Genomic DNA, 21,804 nt, shown 5'->3' on the forward strand with positions numbered 1-21,804 from the left:
CCAAGGCTGAGACGACCGTGGGCTGGTGACAGTGGGGAGGACACGTGGGGGGGGTGGATGCCGGGCCCGAGTGCGGGAGGTGAGAATCCGGAGAAGAGGAGGTGGTGAGAAACGGGCAGGACGGGAGGGTGAGCGTGGGAGCTGTGCGTACCAGACACAGAGCTGGGTCCCATGGGCACAAGAGATGCAGCCTCCAACCCAGAGGGGGTGCTGGGCCCCCCCACGGCCCCTGACCAGCAAGCCCATGCCCACTGTCCCCAGGGGGCCCAACTGCCCGCACGCACACACACGCGCACACACACGCCTACCATGACCCCGAGGTCCAGGAAGGAGCCGCTGGTGCAGTTGAAGAGCTCCGGGGGCAGCCAGCCTTTCTCGGCGCTGCAGTGCCGAACGGCGTTGCCTGGGGACGTGGGGGGGGAACGTAGAAGCTGGACCAGAACCACCCAGCCCCACCCAAAGTACTGAACCCCAGCAGAGCAGAGGTGAGACCCCCAAACACACAGCTGCCCTAGGCTGAGCAGGGCCATGGCCCGAGGCCAACCCAGCTAGCTCCCTTCCGAGGCTGTGCCGGCACAGGCCCCCCGGTGCACACCCGGGCAGAGTGCGAGGAGCGAAGCCGAGAGCCACCAGCTTCACAGAACTCCCCTTGGCGCGGGCAGCACTGCCACCATCCCCTCTGACCCACCCCGAGCACCGTGAGGCAGCCCCTCCGCGGCCCCGGCCGGACAGTGGCGGAGCCCTGCACGCTCTCTGCCACCTGCTGTCAGATCTTGCCCCCACAGCCTGGGCCGAACACAGCGCCTTGTGATTCCGGTGTTGGGACGGCCTTCCCATGAGGACACGGGCCTCAGTCCAACTTCCTAGCCCGGGGGTGCCACAGGCCACGGAGACTTACCCACAGATCCCTTGGGGCACGGCACCGCGGCCGGCTGCCCAAACTTAGTCTGTGGCCACCAGATGCCGGCCTCGAACGCTCGGGGACACCCGTTGTAGATCACTGAGGGACGGAGGAAAGAGGCCGCTCGGTCCAGCGCTGTACCCCTGCAGGGGGCGCCGCCCCACAGCACCAAACCCTCCCTCTTCCCCTCCCTAAGACCTCAGACCCAGGGGGCAGGTGACCCAGGCTTTTACCCACAGATTCCTAGAAGGCCAAGAGAGGATGGAGCACCGGGCTGCTGAGACCTTCCACAGCACACGCGCACACACACGCGCGTGCACACACACACACACACAGTCCAGGGGCCTGACCCTGGGTGTCCGGGAGGGGGACAGCGGGCGACGTGCACCTTCACAGCCGAGCGTGGTGACCTCGGCGAAAGGGTTGTCACAGCGGTTGCATTGGCGGCCGATGACGCCGGGTTTGCACACGCACTGCCCAGTGTCCATGTCACAGGCGCGACTGTGGGAGCCGTGGGGGAAGCAGTCGCAGGGCAGGCAGGCGTCCTGGGCCGGGGGCTTGTAGTAATTCTCCTGCGAGAAAAAGCAGGCCGGGGCCTCAGACGCCAGCCAGAGCCCCTCCCTCGAGAGCGACGTTCCTCCAAGCCTCGCACTGCCGTCTGCCCTCTGCGACCCCAGAATACAGGGGTCCCCCACCCAGCAAATCCTTATCGTGGGCACCTCCAGATCTGCCCGAAAAGTATCATACTTGCAGCCGGCGCTGTGGCCAAGCGGGTTAAGCCACTGCCTGGGACGCCGACATCCCATGGGGGTGCCGGTTCGTGTCCCGGCTACTCCACTTCCCATCCAGCTCCCAGCTAACGGCCTAGGAAAGCAGCGGCAGGTGGCCCAAGTGCTTGGAGGAAGCTACTCGCTTCGGCCTGGCCCAGCCCTGGCTCCCGCAGGCACGTGCTTGGCTCTGAAGACCACGTGCCCGGCTCTGCTGCTGGGTGGCCACACAGCCTCAGCCGTCCCCTCAGCCGCCCGAGGCCCAAGTGCCCCCTCTGGAAGGTGGGACGGGCTGTGGGGTGGGCAACCCCCGAGCTGGTTCCTGCTTTGGGGCCGGGTGCTTCCGAGGGCGGCGGCCCCGCGGCGGGGGAGGACCCTGCGTGGGGGCGGGGCTGACCTGGAGCTCTTAAATTCTTTCTCACGCTTCCCATAACTGTCCGTGAGCAGAGCTACAGGCTATGCTCCCGTCTCTCCCCCACACCCGCTGAGGCCACGACTCCCACCCTGCACAGCCCTGACCCCCAACCACTGTTCTACCCCTGCTGAGGGCGGCTCCCTGGGGAACCACAGTGGGCCCTGGGGATTGACGGACATCAGGGGGAGTGTCATCACAGGGAGTGACCCCTCCCGTGGCCAGCACGCCACCCCTGCGTGGCGGCAGCGTCCCTTGCCGAGGGCTACAGGGACCTGGTGGCCGGTGTCACCCCTACCCTGACCTCAGACCGAGAGCGCGGGTTCCTGTGACTGGCAGCTTGTGGCAGTCCTCGCACGACAGCACTGACGAGGACAGGAACCGGGACACACAAGCAGGGAGCTGGGGACAGCACACCAGGCAGGTGGGGCTAGGCCACCAGCCCCCAGCGCCACCCTTGTCTCCGGAACGTCAGCGGATGGCCAGTGAGGAGCGCAGCGGTGCCGGAGCCAAGCCCGGCTCAAAGTCACCCAACTGCCCATGCCGGAAAACGGCCCCGCAGCAGTCGCGTGGGACAGGCAGCAACCTGAGCCACACCTCGGGAAACGTGTCCGCGGGGCTGTGCAGGTGTGAGTGTGTACACGCAGAGGTGCGTGCAGGTGTGTGGGGGTGAGTGTGCACACGCAGAGGTGCGTGCAGGTGTGTGGGGGTGAGTGCACACGCAGAGGTGCGTGCAGGTGTGGGGGGGTGAGTGTGCACATGCAGTGTGTGCAGAAGTGAGAGGATGCACAGGTTGGCATGTGTGCAGGCGCGGGGTACGTGTGTGCACGCAGCTGCAGGGTACATGACTGCACGCACGCAGGCGCGATGTATGTGAGTGTATGCACACAGCTATGGGGTACGTGAGTGCGCACACGCAGGCGTGTACGTGAGTGCGCGCACACAGGCGAGGGGTACGTGAGTGTGCGCACGCAGCTGCGGGGTACGTGAGTGTGCGCACACGCAGGCGCGGGGTACATGAGTGCGCACACGCAGCTGCGGGGTACTTGAGTGCGCACACGCAGGCGCAGGGTACGTGAGTGTGCGCACACGCAGCTGCGGGGTACGGGAGTGCGCACACGCAGGCGCAGGGTACGTGAGTGTGTGCACACGCAGCCGCGGGGTACTTGAGTGCGCACACGCAGGCGCAGGGTACGTGAGTGTGCGCACACGCAGCTGCGGGGTACTTGAGTGCGCACACGCAGGCGCAGGGTACGTGAGTGTGCGCACGCAGCTGCAGGGTACGTGAGTGTGTGCACGCAGGCGCGGGGTAAGTGTGTGTGTGCATGCAGGCGCGGGGTGTGTGTGTGCACGCAGGCGCGGGGTACGTGAGTGTGCGCACGCAGGCGCGGGGTACGTGAGTGCGCGCACGCAGGCGCGGGGTACGTGTGTGTGTGCACGCAGCTGCGGGGTACGTGAGTGTATGCACACAGCTGCGGGGTACGTGAGTACACGCAGCTGCGGGGTACATGAGTGTGTGCACGCAGCTGCGGGGTACGTGAGTGCGCGCACGCAGGCGCGGGGTACGTGAGTGTATGCACACAGCTGCGGGGTACGTGAGTGTATGCACACAGCTGCGGGGTACGTGAGTACACGCAGCTGCGGGGTACATGAGTGTGCGCGCACGCAGGCGCGGGGTACGTGAGTGTGTGCACGCAGCTGCGGGGTACTTGAGTGCGCGCACGCAGCTGCGGGGTACGTGAGTGCGCGCGCACGCAGACACGGCGCCGCCTGGCCCGGCGGCCGGCTCACCTTGCACTGGCACTGGCCGTTGGTCTTGTTGCAGTTCGGGTCGAAGCCTTTGCTGACGGCGCAGTGGCAGGGCCCGCACACGGGGTTTCCCCACCAGCCTCTGGGGCACGGGAGGTCCACTCTGCGGGGAGAACGGGCGGCAGATGGAGCTGGGGCGGCGCGTGCTGCAAAGCGGCGGCCTGGGGACTCGGGCGGGGGCTTCCGCCTGCGTTTGCAGCCCCCTGTCCCGCCCCCACGGCCGCCAGTCCGCCCTGGCTCAGCCTCAGCTGGCCGTGCCTCCTCCTAACGCACCGGACCCTGCCACCTTCCTGCAGAGCCTGTGCGGCCCGGATCCACGCCCCGGTTCTGCGCCTGGGCTGTCACCCACCTCTCCCCTCCCCACCCCCCTCAGGCTCCGCCCCAGGGCGCCCCCCCTTCAGCCTCCCGCCCCCACCCCGCCACGCTCCCAAAGCACCCCCTCCCCAAGCTCTCCCTGAATGGCATCTCGCTGGCACCCGCTGAGGGTCCCCGCACGCGACCAGGCTCAGAAGGCAGAGGCGGCCACGCGGGGCGGAGCTGGCACCCTCGCGGCTCCTGCCGCAAAGCCACCGAGGGCTGCGGCACCGCCTGGGGGGCTTGGCGTCTCCGCTGGTGCAGACCAGGCGGAACCGGACCGCACTCCCGTGCCGCGTGTTCCCAAGGGGCATCCGGGAGCCCAGAGCCTGCTGCTGCGTGCGCTGCCTGCACCGGGATCCACGCACGCCAGGCCCGCGCCCCCGCACCTCGGGGATCCCGGCGAACCCGCCCTGCCCCGTCTCGGGGGCGGACAGTGGCCGGAAACACAGTTGTTCCGAGATGCCCAATCGGACCCTCACTTATTTCCCCCCACGTCTGACAAAATTCAACCCCGTACCGGGATCTGCACCTGCCCCGAGCCCGAGACGACCAGGACGGGCCACGGGGTCACGGGGTCACGGGGCCACGGCGCCGCTCACCTGTGCTCGCAGTAGGGCCCGAAGCGGCCGGGCCCGCAGGCACACGCGTAGCCCCGCGGGGAGCCGGGGGCGCGCACGCAGGCCGCCACGTGCTCGCAGGGGTTCAGCTCGCACGCGTCCACGCACTTCCTTCCGAAGTACCCTGCGGGACGGGGCGGCGTGAACGTCCACACGGGACGCGCGGGAACCCTGGCGTGTGGCTTCCCCGCGGCGGAAGGGGTGGGGTGGGGGCGACGGCGCCAACTGGGCGCACCAGGGCCCGCGGGGCACGGGGCCCGCAGGCGCGCAGGCCAGCAGCGACCCCCGATGGAGACCCGTGCCGAGTCTGGGAGGTTCCTCGTGACCCGAACGTGACGAGGGGGTCCCGGGGAGGGGCCGCAGCGCCCAGCTGCAGGGCGGCGGGGCTCACCCGCCTCGCAGACGCAGGTGTAGCCGTCCCAGGCGTCGCGGCAGCGGCTGTGCGGGGGGCAGGGCCCGGAGGCGCAGGGGTCCTCCACGTCGCAGCCGTCCTTCACCCTGACCTTGAGCGCGTCCTTCATGTTGAGGGTGGCCACGGTGGTGGACGTCTCCCCCATCCTCACTCCCTGCGGTCGGGAAAAGGCGGCGGGCGCTGGAGGGACCCCGGGGGCGGACGGAGGCGTCTGGGTGCCCCGAGTTCGCGCTGCCCCTCGGAGCCCCAGGGGAGGCCTCGGAGGACACTTTGGCCGGCAGAGCACTTGGGCCCCTCGGGTGGGCGGGGGCCAGGTACAGGAGACCCCTCGGGTGGGCGGGGGCCAGGTACAGGAGACCCCTCGGGTGGGCGGGGGCCAGGCGCGCAGGGCCCCTCGGGTGGGCGGTGGCGGGAGCCAGGCGCGCGGGGCCCCTCGGGTGGGCGGTGGCGGGAGCCAGGCGCGCGGGGACCCTCGGGTGGGCGGTGGTGGGTACCAGTCGCGGGGGGCCCCTCGGGTGGGCTCTGGACTGTCACCCAGGCACGCGAGACCCCTCGGGTGGGCGGGAACCAGGCGCGCGGGGCCCCTCGGGTGGGCGGGGGCGGGAGCCAGGCGCGCGGGGCCCCTCGGGTGGGCGGTGGTGGGTACCAGTCGCGGGGGGCCCCTCGGGTGGGCTCTGGACTGTCACCCAGGCACGCGAGACCCCTCGGGTGGGCGGGAACCAGGCGCGCGGGGCCCCTCGGGTGGGCGGGGGCGGGAGCCAGGCGCGCGGGGCCCCTCGGGTGGGCGGTGGTGGGTACCAGTCGCGGGGGGCCCCTCGGGTGGGCTCTGGACTGTCACCCAGGCATGCGAGACCCCTCGGGTGGGCGGGGGCCAGGCGCGCGGGGCCCCTTGGGTGGGCGGTGGCGGGAGCCAGGCGCGCAGGGCCCGTCGGGTGGGCAGTGGCGGGGGGCCAGGCGTGCGGGGCTCCTCGGATGGGCGGGGGCCAGGCATGCAAGACCCCTCGGGTGGGCTCTGGGCTGTCACCCAGGCACGCGAGACCCCTCAGGTGGGCGGTGGTGGCTACGAGGCGCACGGGGCCCCTCGGGTGGGCGGTGGTGGGTGCCAGTCGCGGGGGGCTCCTCGGGTGGGCGGTGGCGGGGGCCAGGTGCGCGGGGCCCCTCGGGTGGGCGGTGGCGGGAGCCAGGCGCGCGGGGCCCCTCGGGTGGGCGGTGGCGGGAGCCAGGCGCGCGGGGACCCTCGGGTGGGCGGTGGTGGGTACCAGTCGCGGGGGGCCCCTCGGGTGGGCTCTGGACTGTCACCCAGGCACGCGAGACCCCTCGGGTGGGCGGGAACCAGGCGCGCGGGGCCCCTCGGGTGGGCGGGGGCGGGAGCCAGGCGCGCGGGGCCCCTCGGGTGGGCCGTGGTGGGTACCAGTCGCGGGGGGCTCCTCGGGTGGGCGGTGGCGGGGACCAGGCGCCTGGGGCCCCTCGGGTGGGCGGTGGCGGGGGCCAGGTGCGAGGGGCCCCTCGGGTGGGCTCTGGGCCGTCACCCAGGCAGAGCGCGGCGGCCGACCACGGCGGGGTGGGGCGCGGCGTGGGGGGCTGAGGGGAGCCGGGGGGGGGGGGGGCCCGCGGGCGTCCCGCCCCGCCCGCGCACCTGCATGCAGCCGCGGAAGCCCCGGCGCACGGACACCTTGTCCTCGGACTCGCCGCCGACGAACACGCTCCTCATCTTCAGCCCGGGCAGCTGGCTCCCGATCTGCACCGTGTTCTGCGCACAGAGGGCAGGGGCTCTGCGGCGCGGCCGCCACGCAGGACAAAGCAGCCCGCGCGGGCACACTCCGGCCCCCACAGAGGACCCGGCCCTGCGCGCTCCGCGGGCCACTCCGGCCCCCAGGAGAGGACCCGGCCCTGCGCGCTCCGCGGGGCCACTCCGGCCCCCGAGAGAGGACCCGGCCCTGCGCGCTCCGCGGGGCCACTCCGGCCCCCGAGAGAGGACCCGGCCCTGCGCGCTCCGCGGGGCCACTCCGGCCCCCAGGAGAGGACCCGGCCCGGCGCAGGCGTCCCAGGGCCGAGCGTGGCTGGCTGTGTGTCCGGCCGCAGCCCTGCCGAAGTGGTCAGCAGCCGGACACGTGGGCCACGGGGTGACAGGAGCTGCGGCGCGAGGAGGAGCCACAGTGTGAAAAAAGTCACGGGGTGAGGAGGGGCCACGGGTAAGACGGCTCGCGGTGTGAGAAAAGTCACAGTGAGGAAGAGCCACGGTGTGAAAAAAGTCACACGGTGAGAAAATTCGCGGGGTGAGGCGGGTCACGAGGTGAGAAGGGTCACAGGGTGAGAAGTCATGGCGTGAGAAGGAGCCACAGCGCGAGAAAAGTCACAGTGTGAAGGGTCAGAGGCGCCATAGCGTGAGAGAAGTCACGACATGAGAAATGTCGCAGGGTGAGGAGCGCCGCGAGGAAAATCAAACGTTAGGAACCCTGGTGTGAAAAAAGTCACAGGGTGAGAACACAGGATGAGAAGAATAACTGGGAGAGCCGGAAGCAGAGTGTGAGAGAAGTTAAGGGGCGAGAGAAGTCATGGGGTGAGAAGAGTCGCGAGGTGAGGAGGAACCACGTCACCGTGTGAGAAACGTCACAGGGTGAGGAGGAACCCCGTCATGGTGTAAGAAAAGTCACGGGGTGTGAAGCGTTATGGGAACAGCAGGAACCACGTCACAGTGTGAGAAGCATCGTGCGGCGAGGAATCACGTCACTGTGAGAAGAGTCGCGGGGTTGGGAGCCACAGTGTGAAAAACAGTCACGGGGCGAGGAAAAACCATAGCGTGAGAAAAGTTGCGGGATGAGGAGGCGCCATTAAGTGAAGCGTCGCGGGGAATCACGTCAGTGTGAGAAATGTCGCAGGGTGAGGAACTGCATCATGGTATGAGGAAAGTCACAGGGTGAGGAGCCACAGTGTGAGAAAAGTCGCGGGATGAGGAGAGTCGCAGGGCGATGAGGCATCACGTCACAGTGTGAGAAACGTCACGGAGTGTGGAGAAACCATAGCGTGAGAAGCATCGCGAGGCAAGCAGGAGCCATGTCACAATGTGAGAAACATCGAGGGGGTGAGGAGCCACAGCGTGAGAAAAGTCACAGGATGAGAATAGTTCCGGTTCCGGCATGAGGCGCCACGTCACAGCGAGAGAAAAGTCACGGGGTGAGGAGTAGCCACATCACAGCGTGAGAAAAGTCGCGGGTGCGGAGTAGCCACGTTACAGCGTGAGAAAACTCGCGGGAGAGTAGTCACATCGCAGCGTGAGAAAAGTCGCGGGTGCGGAGTAGCCCCGTCACAGCATGAGAAAAGTCGCAGGTGAGTAGCCACGTCACAGCGTGAGAAAAGTCGCGGGTGAGGAGCGGCCACGTCCCAGCGTGAGAAAAGTCGCGGGTGAGGAGTGGCCACGTCACAGCGTGAGAAAAGCCGCGGGTGAGGAGCGTCACGGGGCGAGCAGGAGCTTCCCTACCAGGGCAGGGCGTCCACGCGCTGGTGGCGTGGGGATGCGTGGGAGAGTCCCCGGCCCGGGAAGCAGGTCCTGGGCACGCGGCAGCTCCGTGGTCTGAGCTGCGAGCCCTCGGGACCCTCGAGGGCGGGGCGTCGCACAGACGTCCGGTTCCCCGGCTGTGCCCACTGCCCCTCGGCTGTCCTCACCCCCGAGCCCCAGGAGCACCGGGAACCAGGAGAGGCAGCGCGGCCCCCGCGCTCGTGTCCTCCCCTCACCTGGTCCACGCCGTAGTCCAGGGTCAGGGCCGCCAGGTACTTGATGTCCTTGCCGTCCTTGGCGCTCCGGAGCTCGATCAGCACGTGGTGCCACTCCCCGTCGCTCACGCGGGACCTGGGCAGGCTCACGGACGCCACCTCGGACGGGCCGTGGGACACCTCGAACTGGACGTGGCTGTTGAGGATCTGCGGGGGGCGCGGCGACCGCACAGTCAGAGCGGAGCTGGGCGGGGCCCCCGAGAGGCCGCACCAGACTCGGACGCCGATCCGACTGGGGCTGACCCCCACCCCATGCCGGTGAGCCCTGTAGGAGGCGGGACCGGCCCACCACATCCAGCTCCCTGCACAGAAGGCAGACCCCAGCCCGCTACTGGCCTGGCCACTCGCGTCTCACGACAGCGTGGCCAAGGCCAAGGCCAAGGTCCTCCGGCCCAGTGAGGGCTGGGTGGCGGCGTCCAGTACAAAACGCTACGCGGCAGCTGCTGGGGCGTCAGCGTGGCTGCGGGCGCCGCCCGGCCGTGCCCCGAGCAGAGCGTGGGGGTGGCCCCGGGTCTTCGGGCTGCGGAGCCCAGTGGGGATGTGCACTGGGGTTCAGGGGGTGCTAGGGCCGGGGAGGGGGCACTTTCCCACCCTGGCGCTGGGCTGGGACCCCTGCGCTTCAGTGAGCAGGAAGCAGACCCCCGGGGCTTGCAGCTCCCCCATCTGGGACTGCGTTAAAGGCCCTGGGGGCTGGCGCCCCAGCAGCCCCGCTAGCTGTTCCTTGAGAACTTTACTCGTTTACTTGAAAGGCAGAGTTACAGGGACAGAGGGAGATCTTCCATCCACTGGTCACTCCCCAAGTGGCCGCAACAGCAGGGCCTGGGCCAGGCTAAAGCCAGGAGCCCAGACCCCCATCAGGTCTCCCCAGCGGTGCAGGGCCCCCAAGCACTTGGCCGTCTTCCGCTGCCTCCCCAGGCGCATTCGCAGGGAGCTGGATGGGAAGTGGAGCGGCTGGGACTTGAACCGGAGCCCACGGGAACGGCAGCACTGCAGGGTCGGCCTTACCCACTGCCGCACAATGCCGGCCCCTCTCGTTTTTTCAGACCTGTGCTTAGCACTTAATAAAAAGTAACCAAGTGCGTAAGGAGACCGGATAGGACGCTGGGAAAACGAGACGGCAGGGGAGAGCCATCTGGCCACAGGGATGCCGACGGCGGATCATCGGACGGACGTGAAGTGGCTGCAGGGCCTCAGAGCCTCTGAGAAACACTGGTGCCACCGCGGCCCCTGGTCCGTGAAGTGTCACGTTTAAGGTCGGGGGTCAGCGGCGTGGCAGAGTGGGCTAAGCCTCCGCCTGCGACACCGGCATCCCATATGGGTGCTAGTTTGAGTCCCGGCTGCTCCACTTCCAATCCAGCTCCCTGCTGTGGCCTGGGAAAGCAGCAGAGGACAGCCCGAGTGCTTGGGCCCTGCACCCACATGGGAGACCCGGAGGAAGCTCCTGGCTTCAGCCTGGCCCAGCCCTGGACGTTGCGGCCATCTGGGGAGTGGATGGAAGACCTCTGTTTTCCCCTCTAACTCTAACTTTCAAATAAATAAACTTTTAAAAAGATCAAGATTTTAATTTCCTTCTCTCAGTACCTGACAAAGCAAATGAAAGAACAAGCCAGTGTAGACTGAGCTCCACAGTCAGTGACCTTCACCCTCTGGACACCGGCAGAGCCCTGGGGACACCAGAGGGACCCAGTCTCTCGGAGGGCATCGGCCACTCACGCACACTGACCGGGGGTCTGGGCAGCAGAGCCGCCTTAGAATTTGCTGCTTCTTTCCTCTGCTTGTATTTCCCCACCATTCTCATTCTTGGGTCAACGATGAAGTGATGCTGGTCTAGACAAAAGCGCCACCCACAGGATAAGCCCCGGCCCCGGCCCGGGCACCTGGCATGTGGCAGGAGCCGCCTCCCACCTCAGGGCTGCCGCGGGCCTAAGGGGCAGTCGGCACAGCAGGCTGTCTCCCCGACAGTGCAGGTGGATTTAGGGCACCTGGAGCCATCACCCTAATTGTCTGGTAGCCCCGGGGGGCGGGTCCTGCAGCCTGTAAGCCACACCTGTCAGATGGAACACCCTTGCTGTGCCTGGCAGACCACTGGGGGCTGCCAGGTCCCTGTGAGGCCCCCACCCCGGCCCCCCAGCCTCCCACGGAGAGGCCTGGCTGCTGTCTCTGGAAAAAACAACCCTAAGTTTGGATGCGCTTCCAGTGACGTCATCACTCAGACAGGACGGGGCCGCAGGGCCCCCGGCGGTGTCTCCCGAACACGCACGATTTTCCTACAGACCCCTTAGCCGGGCGACGACGCTCCATCATCACCCCGACAAGAACAGCCAAGGCCATCCGTTCCAAGCGCGAACCCGCCAGGGAAACACGTCCCCCGGCAGAACCTCGCTCGCCGAGCATCTGCCTGGGTGGGGAGCAGCTGACGTCACCGGCTTAGGCGGGAGAACCGGCGGCAGTGGGGTGCTGAGCCCTCCCACGCTAGACCCGGCGGGGCAGGCTGAAAACAATCCTGAGCCAGGACGGGGGTGCATGGGGGCGGCCCCTGGGGCTCACGGGCTCCTGCTTGGGCTCTGAGCCCCCCGCCCCACTGCCTCCGGGAAATGCTGGGGTCCCGCCCCTCCTTGCCACACAGAAACAGTTCCAGATGGGCCGTCCACGAGGGCAAGGGACGGGGGCAGCGAGTCACCACCGGGCTGAGCCTCAGTTTCCCCCAGACCCACGGCACCACCCCATGCTGCCCCGGAGTCAAGCCACTCCCCACGTAGAACGAGCATCCTGGCCAGTGAGGAAGACAGAAGTGAGCTCAGCTCCAGGGGCCACGTGGGAGAGGAGGGGACACGTGGGGGACAGAGGAGGGGACATGGGTGGGGAGGAGGGGACACATGAGGGGGAGGGCCCCAGGCTCTCCTATGGGCAGGAAGTCCGTGCCACTCCTGTCTCACACATGTACACACACACGCACACATGTGTACATGTACAGACACCGGTACACACACAGAGATGCTCACAGGTTCCTTCCAGCGTGGCTGCGGCGCCTGCCCAGGCAGCTCCCCAGGGAGGCGAGCTGGCTCTGAGGGGGCTGGCGAGCTTGGCGCTGCCGTGAGGGGACTTGGGGCCCACACCTGCCGCCTCCCTCACTGTGGACAGAAGCCACGATGGGCCTGGGGAGGCGTACCCAGGTCGCCTGAGAAAGCCGAGGGTTCCAGGGAGTGCAGGCACCGGCACCACCACACCTGCAAATGCCAGGCCCCGCCCCCGCCAGAGGCAGCCCCCCACCATCTCCTCAATGGAGGCGACTTCTCCCGGCTCTCACGGGAAGCACCTAAGTGCAACTATTTGTGATGCAAAAACCCCGAGACAGAGGCCACGAAATAACCTGCCTTCAGGAACTCCCACCCATGCCTCACGTCAACCAAAAGGCAAAGACCAAAACGGAGAACACACTGGGAGGCCACGCGAGCCGCCAGCTGAGCCAGCCACTACTGGCCACACCACTGGGCCACGGCCGTGGCTGGTGCAGGCCCCGCCCCCGTGTGACTGTCCCCACCAAGGCCAGCCCCACAGGCCGCAGGGGGCTGGGGCTGCGTCTCAGCCGCCCCTCAGCTGACTTAGGCTGCCCCCCCCCCCCCCGGCCCTGGGTTCACCTGCCTCCCTCCCGGCCATGCTGGAGGAAAGGGCTGGAGACGGAACCCCCTCGGGACTCGGCGCTGCTCGCTGCGGTGCCCGCGCCTCTCGGTCGTGAATGGCCCGATTGTGTTGTCACTCGAGAACGGCACTCACGTTTCCACTGGGGAACGCGGGGGGTGGGGGCGGGGAGGAGTGCAGGGGCCCCTCACCTGGAGACGGAGCCTGGAGGACGTGCCCGCGGTGGCCGCCACAAGCACACCGTCCTCCCTCCGGGTGCGGAACATGAGCCCCAGGTACCAGGGCACGGAGATGGTGATGTCCGGCTCGCTCCAGGACACGAGGCTCTCGCCGCTGAAGCGCTGGGGGTGGGGCATGGCTGCAGACACAGACGTGGGGGGCGGGGGTGAGGGGCGGGGTCCTGGGCAGGCCAGGCCCTCCTCGGACTTGCACGTGTGCTGCATCAGACCCCGAGCCTGCAGCTGCCGCCCGCCACCCGCGACTCCTGAACTCGGCCAGGGCGTGGCAAGGGGCGCTCGGGCTGGGCCAGAGGCAGAGGGGTGGCCTGCAGGAAACGCAGCACACGCGTGTCTGGGGAGGGCCTCCAGCTCTCTCGCCACTCCTGGGATGAGCCCAGAGACAGAGGAGCCCCAGGCTCCCTGGGTCCTCCCAGCAACTTGGGGGAGCCCTGCTGGCGACACTGTCCAGCCACACCTGGGAAACCCCAGGGCGCAGGGGCAGATGTGACATCTCGTCAGACAGCGTCGCTCCGCCTCCAGGCCTGCCAGGGGCAGCCGGCGGGCCGGCCGGGAGCCTCACCCCAACGCCTCCGTGCGCCGGCGAGGTCCACAGCCACAGGGATGTGCTTCCTGCTCTCGCCTGTCTGCTCCGGTGCAGCCGGGCTCTGGCTGGGCACGGCCGCCGGGCACTGCCTGGAGCTGGGACCCCTGCCACCCCACGACCAAGCCTCCGTGCTGCCCAAGGAGGGCCTGACCCCTACATAGACAGGAGTGGCCCTGACTTTAAGTCTCACAGGTGTAACCCAGTTCTCATCACCTGCCTTCAGGTCAGCACGTTCTTGGCCCTTGACCCCGGACCCCTGACCCCCGAGACTGCTCACCGCCCACCACCCACATGGCCCACTGCCTTTCGCCCTCCTCACTGTCTGTGGCAGGACCCCCCAATTTCGTTCATCGACCCTGAGAGTCTAAGGCAGGCCCCGGGCCCCCCACAGTCTCACTCTGGGCTTCTCAGTTCTGTGGGGCACAGGGCGGGGGGGAGCACTTGACTCCACGGCCTTGGGAGCCATGCAGCACCAGCTGTGCAGGCCTAGGGTCGGGACTCGGGCCAGGGGCCTGAGCCGCTGCCGCCTCGTCCTCCCGTGGGCTGGGGTCTGCGGGGCTTCTCAGAGCCTTTGACTTGCTCAGGGGGAACCTGAAGCTAGAGCCAGACGGGCTGACCCAGACTGACCTGGCCTCAGCCCCTCCCCTTTGGGTTCACCTGAGGTTGAAGCAGGACAGCACCTGCTTATCAAAGACCCATGAGCACCGGTGACGGCTCCTCACAGCGGGGGCGGGGGTGGGGGTGGGGGCGGGGACTCCTTGATGCACTCAGCAAGCAGCCCCTGGGGGTGGGGGGTGGGGGGCACTCTGCACCGGGCTGCGCTCCTGGCCCTCACAACCCGCGCCCTCACGCTCAGAGCAGGTGCCACCTCCTGCAGGTGGGGCCCCAAGTCTGCTCTAACCTCAGAGCTGCACTGCGCAGTGGCCCCAGGCACCTGCCTCGGGGAGCTGCCGTGGGCGGGGGCGGGGACAGCGCCAGGCCTCACCTTGCTCGCAGTTCTTCCCGCCGAAGCGGAGCGGACACACGCAGAGGTAGGTGTTCCACCTGTTGACACAGGTGCCCCCGTTCTGGCACCAGGTCTCGTCACAGAAGTTCCTCTGGGCGGCACAGCCTGGCAACACAGGACAGAGCCTGGCCTCAGCGGGGGACCCTCCTGGCTTCCCACGGCCGGGGCCCCGTGGGTGGAAATGGCACCAGAGGCCCTGCGGCCACGGTGAGAACACAAGACTGAGAGGCACAGGCACTCTGGCCTCCAGGCCATCACGCAGCCCCCTGGTCGCCTGGGGACACCATCGGGACCCCGGGGGGGTGTGTGCTCCAGTCGGCTCCGGCCCAGCCACAGGGGCAGCAGCGTCATCAGACGGCGGGCAGCACATCCCAGCTCCAGGCTGCAGGGCTCACTCCAGGGGGCGCCCACAGCCCCCAGGGATGCGGGAGCAGCCCCTCCTGCCCGGCGGCCACCCGTACCTGCCCTGGTGCCGTTGTTGGCGATGAAGCTAGCCATGTCCACGTTCCTGCCGTCGATGGACAGGTTCCGCATGCAGCCCACGAACTGCCGGTTGTGCACCGGGAAGTCTTCGGGCAGGTTGGGGACGCCGCCCAGGAGCAGAGGCCCCGTGAGATCCAGGGACCTGTGGAGGCAAGCCGTTCTCTGAGTCCGCGTGGGAAGAGGCGGCGGCAGCCGGGCCCCTCTGCCCGAAACGCCTCCAGCGGGGTCCTGGCCCCTTCCGGCTCTCTGCCTCGGTGTCTCCCACCTGCTCCGTGTCCTGCGTAGTGGATGTTTCAGGTCCACCACGGACTGCCCGCCGAGTGCCACCCCCAGGCCAGTCCACAGCTCAGCAGGACGTGCAGCGGTACACGCGCCCTGAGCTCTGGACGATGCCACGCGGAAGCCGCCTCCCTTCCCCCGGCCCCTGAGACCCCCAGAGAAAGGAATGGATGTGGAGGGAAGGGCACTTGGTCTGCCCGGGCAGCCGTGCAGCCCTGGACGAGGGCTCTGCCTGCGGGGGGCGCGGTCCACAGGCAGCCAGGGACTCTGCCAGGCCCGTGTCAGTCCAAAGGCTCACTCAGCACCCCACCAAGACAACCGGGACCAAGGCCAGCCAGCGCCGCACTCTGGCGTAGCAGACAGAAGCCAGATGGTGGTCCCGGACATCAAGGTCAGAATTTCTCTGTCCCTGACCTCTAAGGAGCCCTCAGAAGGACAGCAGGGTGACAGGGCCTGGGAGTCCCAGGCACCAGGGTTTCCTGGGACACAGCCAGTGACTGGGGATGGCCCCGGGAGCGGCCAGCCACTGTCACACCCTGGCTGGGTCTCTGATGGACGCCGCCCAGGGTGCTTCTTGGAGAAGTCTCTGTGGAGGGAAGGTGCCCCCGCCACGGAATTGGCTCCAGAATGGACTGGGGAAGCCAGGGGCCCTGTGTGGGGTCTAGCCCTGGGAAGGAAGCAGTGGCTGTTGGGGGGGGGGTGGACCCCCGGATGGCTCACTTCTTGGAACCACTCTGGGTGCCCTGGGCAGCGCAGCTGTAGTTGCCGATGAAGCTTCCGAAGCGCACGGCCACGGCGGTGTCACAGTCGTCCACGGTCACCACGGCCACCTTCTCTCCAGACGGCCCGTGGGGCAGGCCCAGGCGGCCGATGTTGGGCTGTCGGGAGAGAACGCATGGCGGCGTCACGTCTCAGCAGGTGCCGCCACTCTGCCCGGAGGGAGGCGGGCTGACGGGGGCAAGTTCCCCCAACCGGCCATGCTGGACTGCACGATGCCCCCCGTCCATGCCCTTCCCAGAGCCTCCCACGTGGCCCTTGGGAACCAGGGCACTCGCAGGCTAAGCAGCCAAGATTGCAGTGGAGTAGGGCGGGCCCTGACCCAGGCGACGGGCATCCTGCAGGAACACACACAGGGAGGGCGCCATGTGACGCAGGAGGCAGAGCCACTGTCTCCAAGGCAAGGAACAGCGAGGATGTTGTTGGTGACGGCCACTAACGGCTAGCGAGGCGGCAGGGAGGGGCCCCCACCCGGAGCCTTCCAAGGGAGCAGCACATGTGACACCTTGACCTTGGCTGTCCAAGCCCCAGAACTGTGCAGCAGGAATGGCCCAGTGTGCGTTCCCTGAGCCGCTGGCCCCTCCTTCTGAGTACCCACAGCTGGGACTCCACACGTGGGCATCCTCTTGTCACCCCACCCCTGCCAACAGCCCCCACCAGGCTCCTGCTCTCCCCACAGCGAGTCCCACGGGCAGGACGCCAGGGACGCGGGCTGCCTCCTCCAGCTGTGTGGCGGCCACTGTCCAGGCTGGGAGCCGTCTACCTCTGATGCCCGGTCACCTCCATGATTGCTTTCTGCACCCTTCGGGGACCCCACCGTGTACCCAGACGGAGCCGCCTTGCCCACAGCTCCCTGAACCTCCGGCCCTGCCCACAGGGCCACTCCCACTCCTGCTCCCCGCCCAGGACCCCTTTCGGGGGTGGCTGGGCTTGCTGTCCAGGGATGGACATGGAGACTGTTGGAAGAAGCCGAGCTCCTGATGTCCCACGCTCGACGGCCACGTGAGACGTGGACTGCAGGTCTCGGAGTTCCAGAAACACCCACGGCAGCCGAGGGCTGGGTCTGCTGGACCAGGCTGCAGAAGTTTTTCTCCATCTGCACCCCCTGGACACCAAGGGGGCAGGGGAAGGGCCAGCCACCAGGCCTCCCAGGCGGCAAGGGGCAGAAGCTTCTCGCCACAGCCCAGCCACGAGCCGCCCCCCCTCCCCCAAGTCAGGGGCCCGGTGCCTCCATGGCAGCCAAGGGGCACTGAGTTTACAGCACGATGAGACTGCTGCTTCACCATAGTACCGGAAATGCAGTCATAAATACATGGAATTTTGGAGGCCGGTGCTGTGGCGTAGTGAGCTAAGCCTCTGGCTGTGGCGTTGGCACCCCATATGGGCGCTGGTTCTAGTCCCGGCTGCTCCACTTCCCATCCAGCTCTCAGCTATGGCCTGGGAAAGCAGCAGCAGATGGCCCAAGTCCTTGGGCCCCTGCACCCGCGTGGGAGACCTGGAAGAAGCCCCTGGCTCCTGGTTTTGGACTGGCCCAGCTCCAGCCGTTGCAGCCATTTGGGGAGTGAACCAGTGGCTGGAAGATCATTCTCTCTTTCTCTCTGTGTAACTCTCTCAAACAAAACAACAACAACAACAAAAAAAACTTATTTCATTAAGCTGCCCACCCTGTCTCTTGACAGGAAACAACTGCACAGCCCAAAATAAATCTAGAATTTTCTGCCTGAGCGATGGGCCTGACTGGGCCAAGGGGCTGCAAGGCAGCGCCTGAAGCCACTGTGAACGGCGACTGCACCAAGTGGCTGAGCTGTGTGACTCCAGGGTCTCATCGCCCAGGCAGCCCCCACGGAGCAGTGCAGTGTGCCCAGGGCCCTGCATGCTGCCTCACCCACCCACGTGACCTGTGCCTCAGCCCCTCTGTGTGCGAGACAGAGGACCAGCGCAGCAGTGCACTGGTCAGGCCACTGCCTGCAAGGCTGGCACCCCTTATGGGTGCCGGTTTGAATCCCGGCTGCTCCACTTCCAATCCAGCTCCCTGCTAGTGCTCCTGGGAAAGCAGCAGAAGATGGCCCAGTGCTCGGGCCCCTGCACCTGCGTGGGAGACCTGGAAGAAGCTCCTGGCTCCTGACTTTGGCCTGGCCCAGCCCCAGGGGAGTGAACCAGTGGATGGAAGATCTCTAGCTCTGCCTTTCAAATAATCATGTTTAAAAATATATATGGATAGGATGTTGGAAGGAGATGCGTGAGTCTCTCACAAGCCCTCCGTCTATGAAAGGGAGGCTATCCCCAGGTACTGGGTAATATTTTCCCTTTTCTGGGTGATGATGAGACCACAAGTTCTGATGAGCTATCAGGGCGGCACGTTAGGCAACAGTTAGGTGAGCGTTAACGATCACCCCCTTCCTGCTGAGCACACGGAAGGGCCCATTATGGGGGTGTTTAAGTGTTAGGTGCGATCCCCAGCAGAGCCGCCCTGTGCTCAGGGAGCCCCTATTATCTTCACAGCTTGTAATTTACATTTTTGGGAATGGGCGGGAGGCTTTCGGAGAAAGGACATAAACAGCATTTAGCTCAGGAAGCCTTAATGAGACGAAGCTGCTATTTACAAAATTGCAATTGCCGTAAACCCCTGCCGGCAATCGGCGGCTCGGAGCCGCGGGAGCAGAGAAGCAGCGAGGAGAGGGGACTGGAGACGGAGACGCCCACGCTGGCATCCAGAGAGAAGAGGGGACTGGAGACGGAGACGCCCACGCTGGCATTCAGAGAGAAGAGGGGACTGGAGACGGAGACGCCCACGCTGGCATCCAGAGAGAAGAGGGGACTGGAGACGGAGACGCCCACGCTGGCATCCAGAGAGAAGAGGGGACTGGAGACGGAGACGCCCACGCTGGCATCCAGAGAGAAGAGGGGACTGGAGACGGAGACGCCCACGCTGGCATCCAGAGAGAAGAGGGGACTGGAGACGGAGACGCCCACGCTGGCATCCAGAGAGAAGAGGGGACTGGAGACGGAGACGCCCACGCTGGCATTCAGAGCCGTGCAGAGGAGCCTGCCGGGGGCAGGTCTGACGGCGCACGTGTGCACATGCACACGGACACGCGTGCGGGCATAAGGGACGGCCCTCTGGCCAGGGAACCAAGCCCTCTCAGGACAAGAGTGGGCAGGACCAGCACAGAACTGAGAACCTGCCAGGTCTGGGCCCTGGCCCCTGCTCGGCAGGGCGGCATCACCTGTCCTGCCCCACTGGCTGCAGGGGCTCAGGCACGCAGTGGAAAAGCCCGGCCCCACCCCGCTGGTCCATGTGCACCCCGCGTGCCCACCACTCAGGAACGGAAGACAGGGACTCCGACAGACAGCAGTTCCTGCCCGTCCAAGGGCAGAAAGCGCCCGAACCTCTGTGAGTGCTCTGTCCACACGGCGGGCATCTCTCAGCCACTGGAGGGGCGGAGCGGTGGGGCCGGCGCTTGGTGCAGCCGCGAGGTTGCTGCCTGGGACCGGAACGCTTGGGTTTGAGTCCCGGCTCCGTTCCTGATCCCAGCTTCCTGCCAGCAGGCGCTCTGAGAGGCGATGGTGATGCCCGAGCAGTTGGGTCCCTGTCACTCAAGTGGGAGACTTGGATGGCGCCCTTGGCTCCCCAGCTGTGGCCTCAGCCCAGCCCCGGCCATTGTGGGCATTTGGGGGTGTGAACCAGCAGGTGGGAGGCCTCTTTCTGTCTTTCACATGCATAAAATAAACTAAGGAAAATTCAGAACAAATGAAGCAATGATTTAGGCTACAGCACAGATGAGCCTGAGACTGGGAAGCTGAGAAGCCAGACCCAAAGGGCCATGGGCAGGAGTCCACAATGCTGTCCACAACAGGTCCACCCACGCTGCCCACAACAAGCAGGGCCACGGGCAGAGGTCCACCCACACTGCCCACAACAGGCAGAGCCACAAGCAAGAGTCCACCACACTGTCCACAACAGGCAGAGCTATGGGCAGGGCCACGGCAGAGGTCCACCCACACTGCCCACAACAGGCAGGGCCATTGGCAGAGGCCCACCCACGCTGTCCACAACAGGCAGAGCCATGGGCAGGAGTCCACCACACTGTCTACAACAGGCAGAGCTTTGGGGAGGTGTCCAGACATGCTGCCCACAACAGGTGGAGCCACGGGCAGGAGCCCACCCACACTGCCCACAACAGGCAGAGCCACGGGCAGTCTACCCACACTGGCCACAACAGGCAGAGCCACGGGCAGGAGCCTACCCACACTGCCCACAACAGGCAGAGCCACGGGCAGGAGTCCATCCATGCTGTCCACAACAGGTGGAGCCATGGGCAGGAGTCCACCTACACTGGCCACAACAGGCAGAGCCACAGGCAGGAGTCTACCCACACTGGCCACAATAGGCAGAGCCATGGGCAGGAGTCTACCCACACTGGCCACAACAGGAGCAGCCAGGGGCAGGAGTCTACCCACACTGGCCACAACAGGCGCAGCCATGGGCAGGAGTCCACCCACACTGGCCACAACAGGCGGAGCCACGGGGACACAGGAATGGGGGAGGCCAGGGAGTGAGTGCTAATGGTACCGCGTCTCCTCCTGGGGAGATGAGCATAGGTGAGATCGCCCACAGCCGGTGAACACACTGACCATCACCTTAGAATCTGATGCGAGGACACGTGAACTTCACGTCCACAAGGAGAAAGAGTCCTGGGCGTCAGCCTGCGCGAGCCCTGGGCGCGCTACCCGGACAATCTTTGGGAAGCCCCGCCCCCACTGTCACCTGTCAAACTGGGATAAAACGTGTGCCTCGGCCTGTCCGTCAGGGCTGCTGTGAGTGACAAAATGCACGGAGCGGGGTGGACGATCTCCACGGGGAGACCGATGCTCGGAGACGCACGGGCAGCTTCCGGCAGGAGTCGCTGTGGGTACAAGAGCGTGGCCCCTCAGGACGTGCCCCCCTGCCCGCCTCACTCCACCTGCTGCACACGGGCCCGCGGCAGGGGGCTGCCGGGGTACAGTTTCACCGCAGGGGCGGCGGCGTGGGTCGCCCTGGAAACCGGACCCCAGCGGGGCAGGCCTCGGGGAATGAATGGGTTGGCGCTCTGTGTCGGAGATGATTAACCACGTTCATGGCTGGGCGTTCACACATGGCTGGGCTCGAGGAATCTCCGGAGAGTCAGAGCCACTGGCCATTCACCCGCCACTGAGTTTCAGACGCAGCGTGGGCCAGACCCCCCTGGGGAGACCCCGCCCCAGGACTGGCGGGAAGCGGATGGGCGGGGAGGGCGAGACGGAAACTCCCTCCTGACCCCTGCTTTCAGGAACCTTCCATGGGTCTGTGCACAGCTCAGGGTGCCACCCTCTGGGGTCTCCAAGGTGGTCCCAAGGCCTTGGTCCCTCAGCAGGTGCAGGGGCTTACACACAGCCCCACATGGATGGAGACGGAGAAGGGGTACAGCACAGTCTTAGGGGACATGCAGACGGAGTCCAGAACCGACACGGCCCACTTGGCAGTGGTGCCCAGCCTGGCGCCTCCCGCCAGAACCCAAGTCCCTGCAGGATCCCCAGGGAGGGGGACGCGTGCTGGGGAGCCCAGCAGCCACCCCAGCGAGGCCCCGTTCCCCTGGGGTGAAACTTCGGGAAATCACGGAGGACGCAGCTTCTCCATGAGGACAACAACGAGGATGAGCTGGTTCGGGACGTGGAGCTGCCAGGCGCAGGGCGGCCGGGCGCCAGAGGAGCCTCCACAGTGCCCCGTTAGCCC

The 21,804-nt window shown here is 66.8% G+C and overlaps 1 protein-coding gene across 4 annotated transcripts in view; it reads right to left on the bottom strand.

Annotated features, from left to right (window-relative positions):
- CELSR1 (cadherin EGF LAG seven-pass G-type receptor 1) overlaps positions 1 to 21,804 on the bottom strand; it is a 116,983-nt gene that overhangs the window by 20,884 nt on the left and 74,295 nt on the right. For all 4 annotated transcript variants that reach the window (XM_051828133.3, XM_089307771.1, XM_051828136.3 and 1 more), the window contains exons 6-17: positions 15,996 to 16,153; positions 14,975 to 15,138; positions 14,493 to 14,618; positions 12,877 to 13,043; positions 9,008 to 9,193; positions 6,912 to 7,025; positions 5,255 to 5,429; positions 4,846 to 4,987; positions 3,872 to 3,992; positions 1,290 to 1,473; positions 899 to 1,000; positions 309 to 403 (exon numbers count right to left, since the gene is read on the bottom strand). In XM_051828133.3, the coding sequence (XP_051684093.3) occupies positions 309 to 403; positions 899 to 1,000; positions 1,290 to 1,473; positions 3,872 to 3,992; positions 4,846 to 4,987; positions 5,255 to 5,429; positions 6,912 to 7,025; positions 9,008 to 9,193; positions 12,877 to 13,043; positions 14,493 to 14,618; positions 14,975 to 15,138; positions 15,996 to 16,153 (1,734 nt within the window). The remainder of the gene's footprint in view (positions 1 to 308; positions 404 to 898; positions 1,001 to 1,289; positions 1,474 to 3,871; positions 3,993 to 4,845; positions 4,988 to 5,254; positions 5,430 to 6,911; positions 7,026 to 9,007; positions 9,194 to 12,876; positions 13,044 to 14,492; positions 14,619 to 14,974; positions 15,139 to 15,995; positions 16,154 to 21,804) is intronic.

Source organism: Oryctolagus cuniculus, chromosome 11, assembly GCF_051225735.1.
Source record: "Oryctolagus cuniculus isolate XC-2025 breed Fujian yellow rabbit chromosome 11, ASM5122573v1, whole genome shotgun sequence".
In the NCBI taxonomy this organism is placed as follows: Eukaryota; Metazoa; Chordata; class Mammalia; order Lagomorpha; family Leporidae; genus Oryctolagus; species Oryctolagus cuniculus.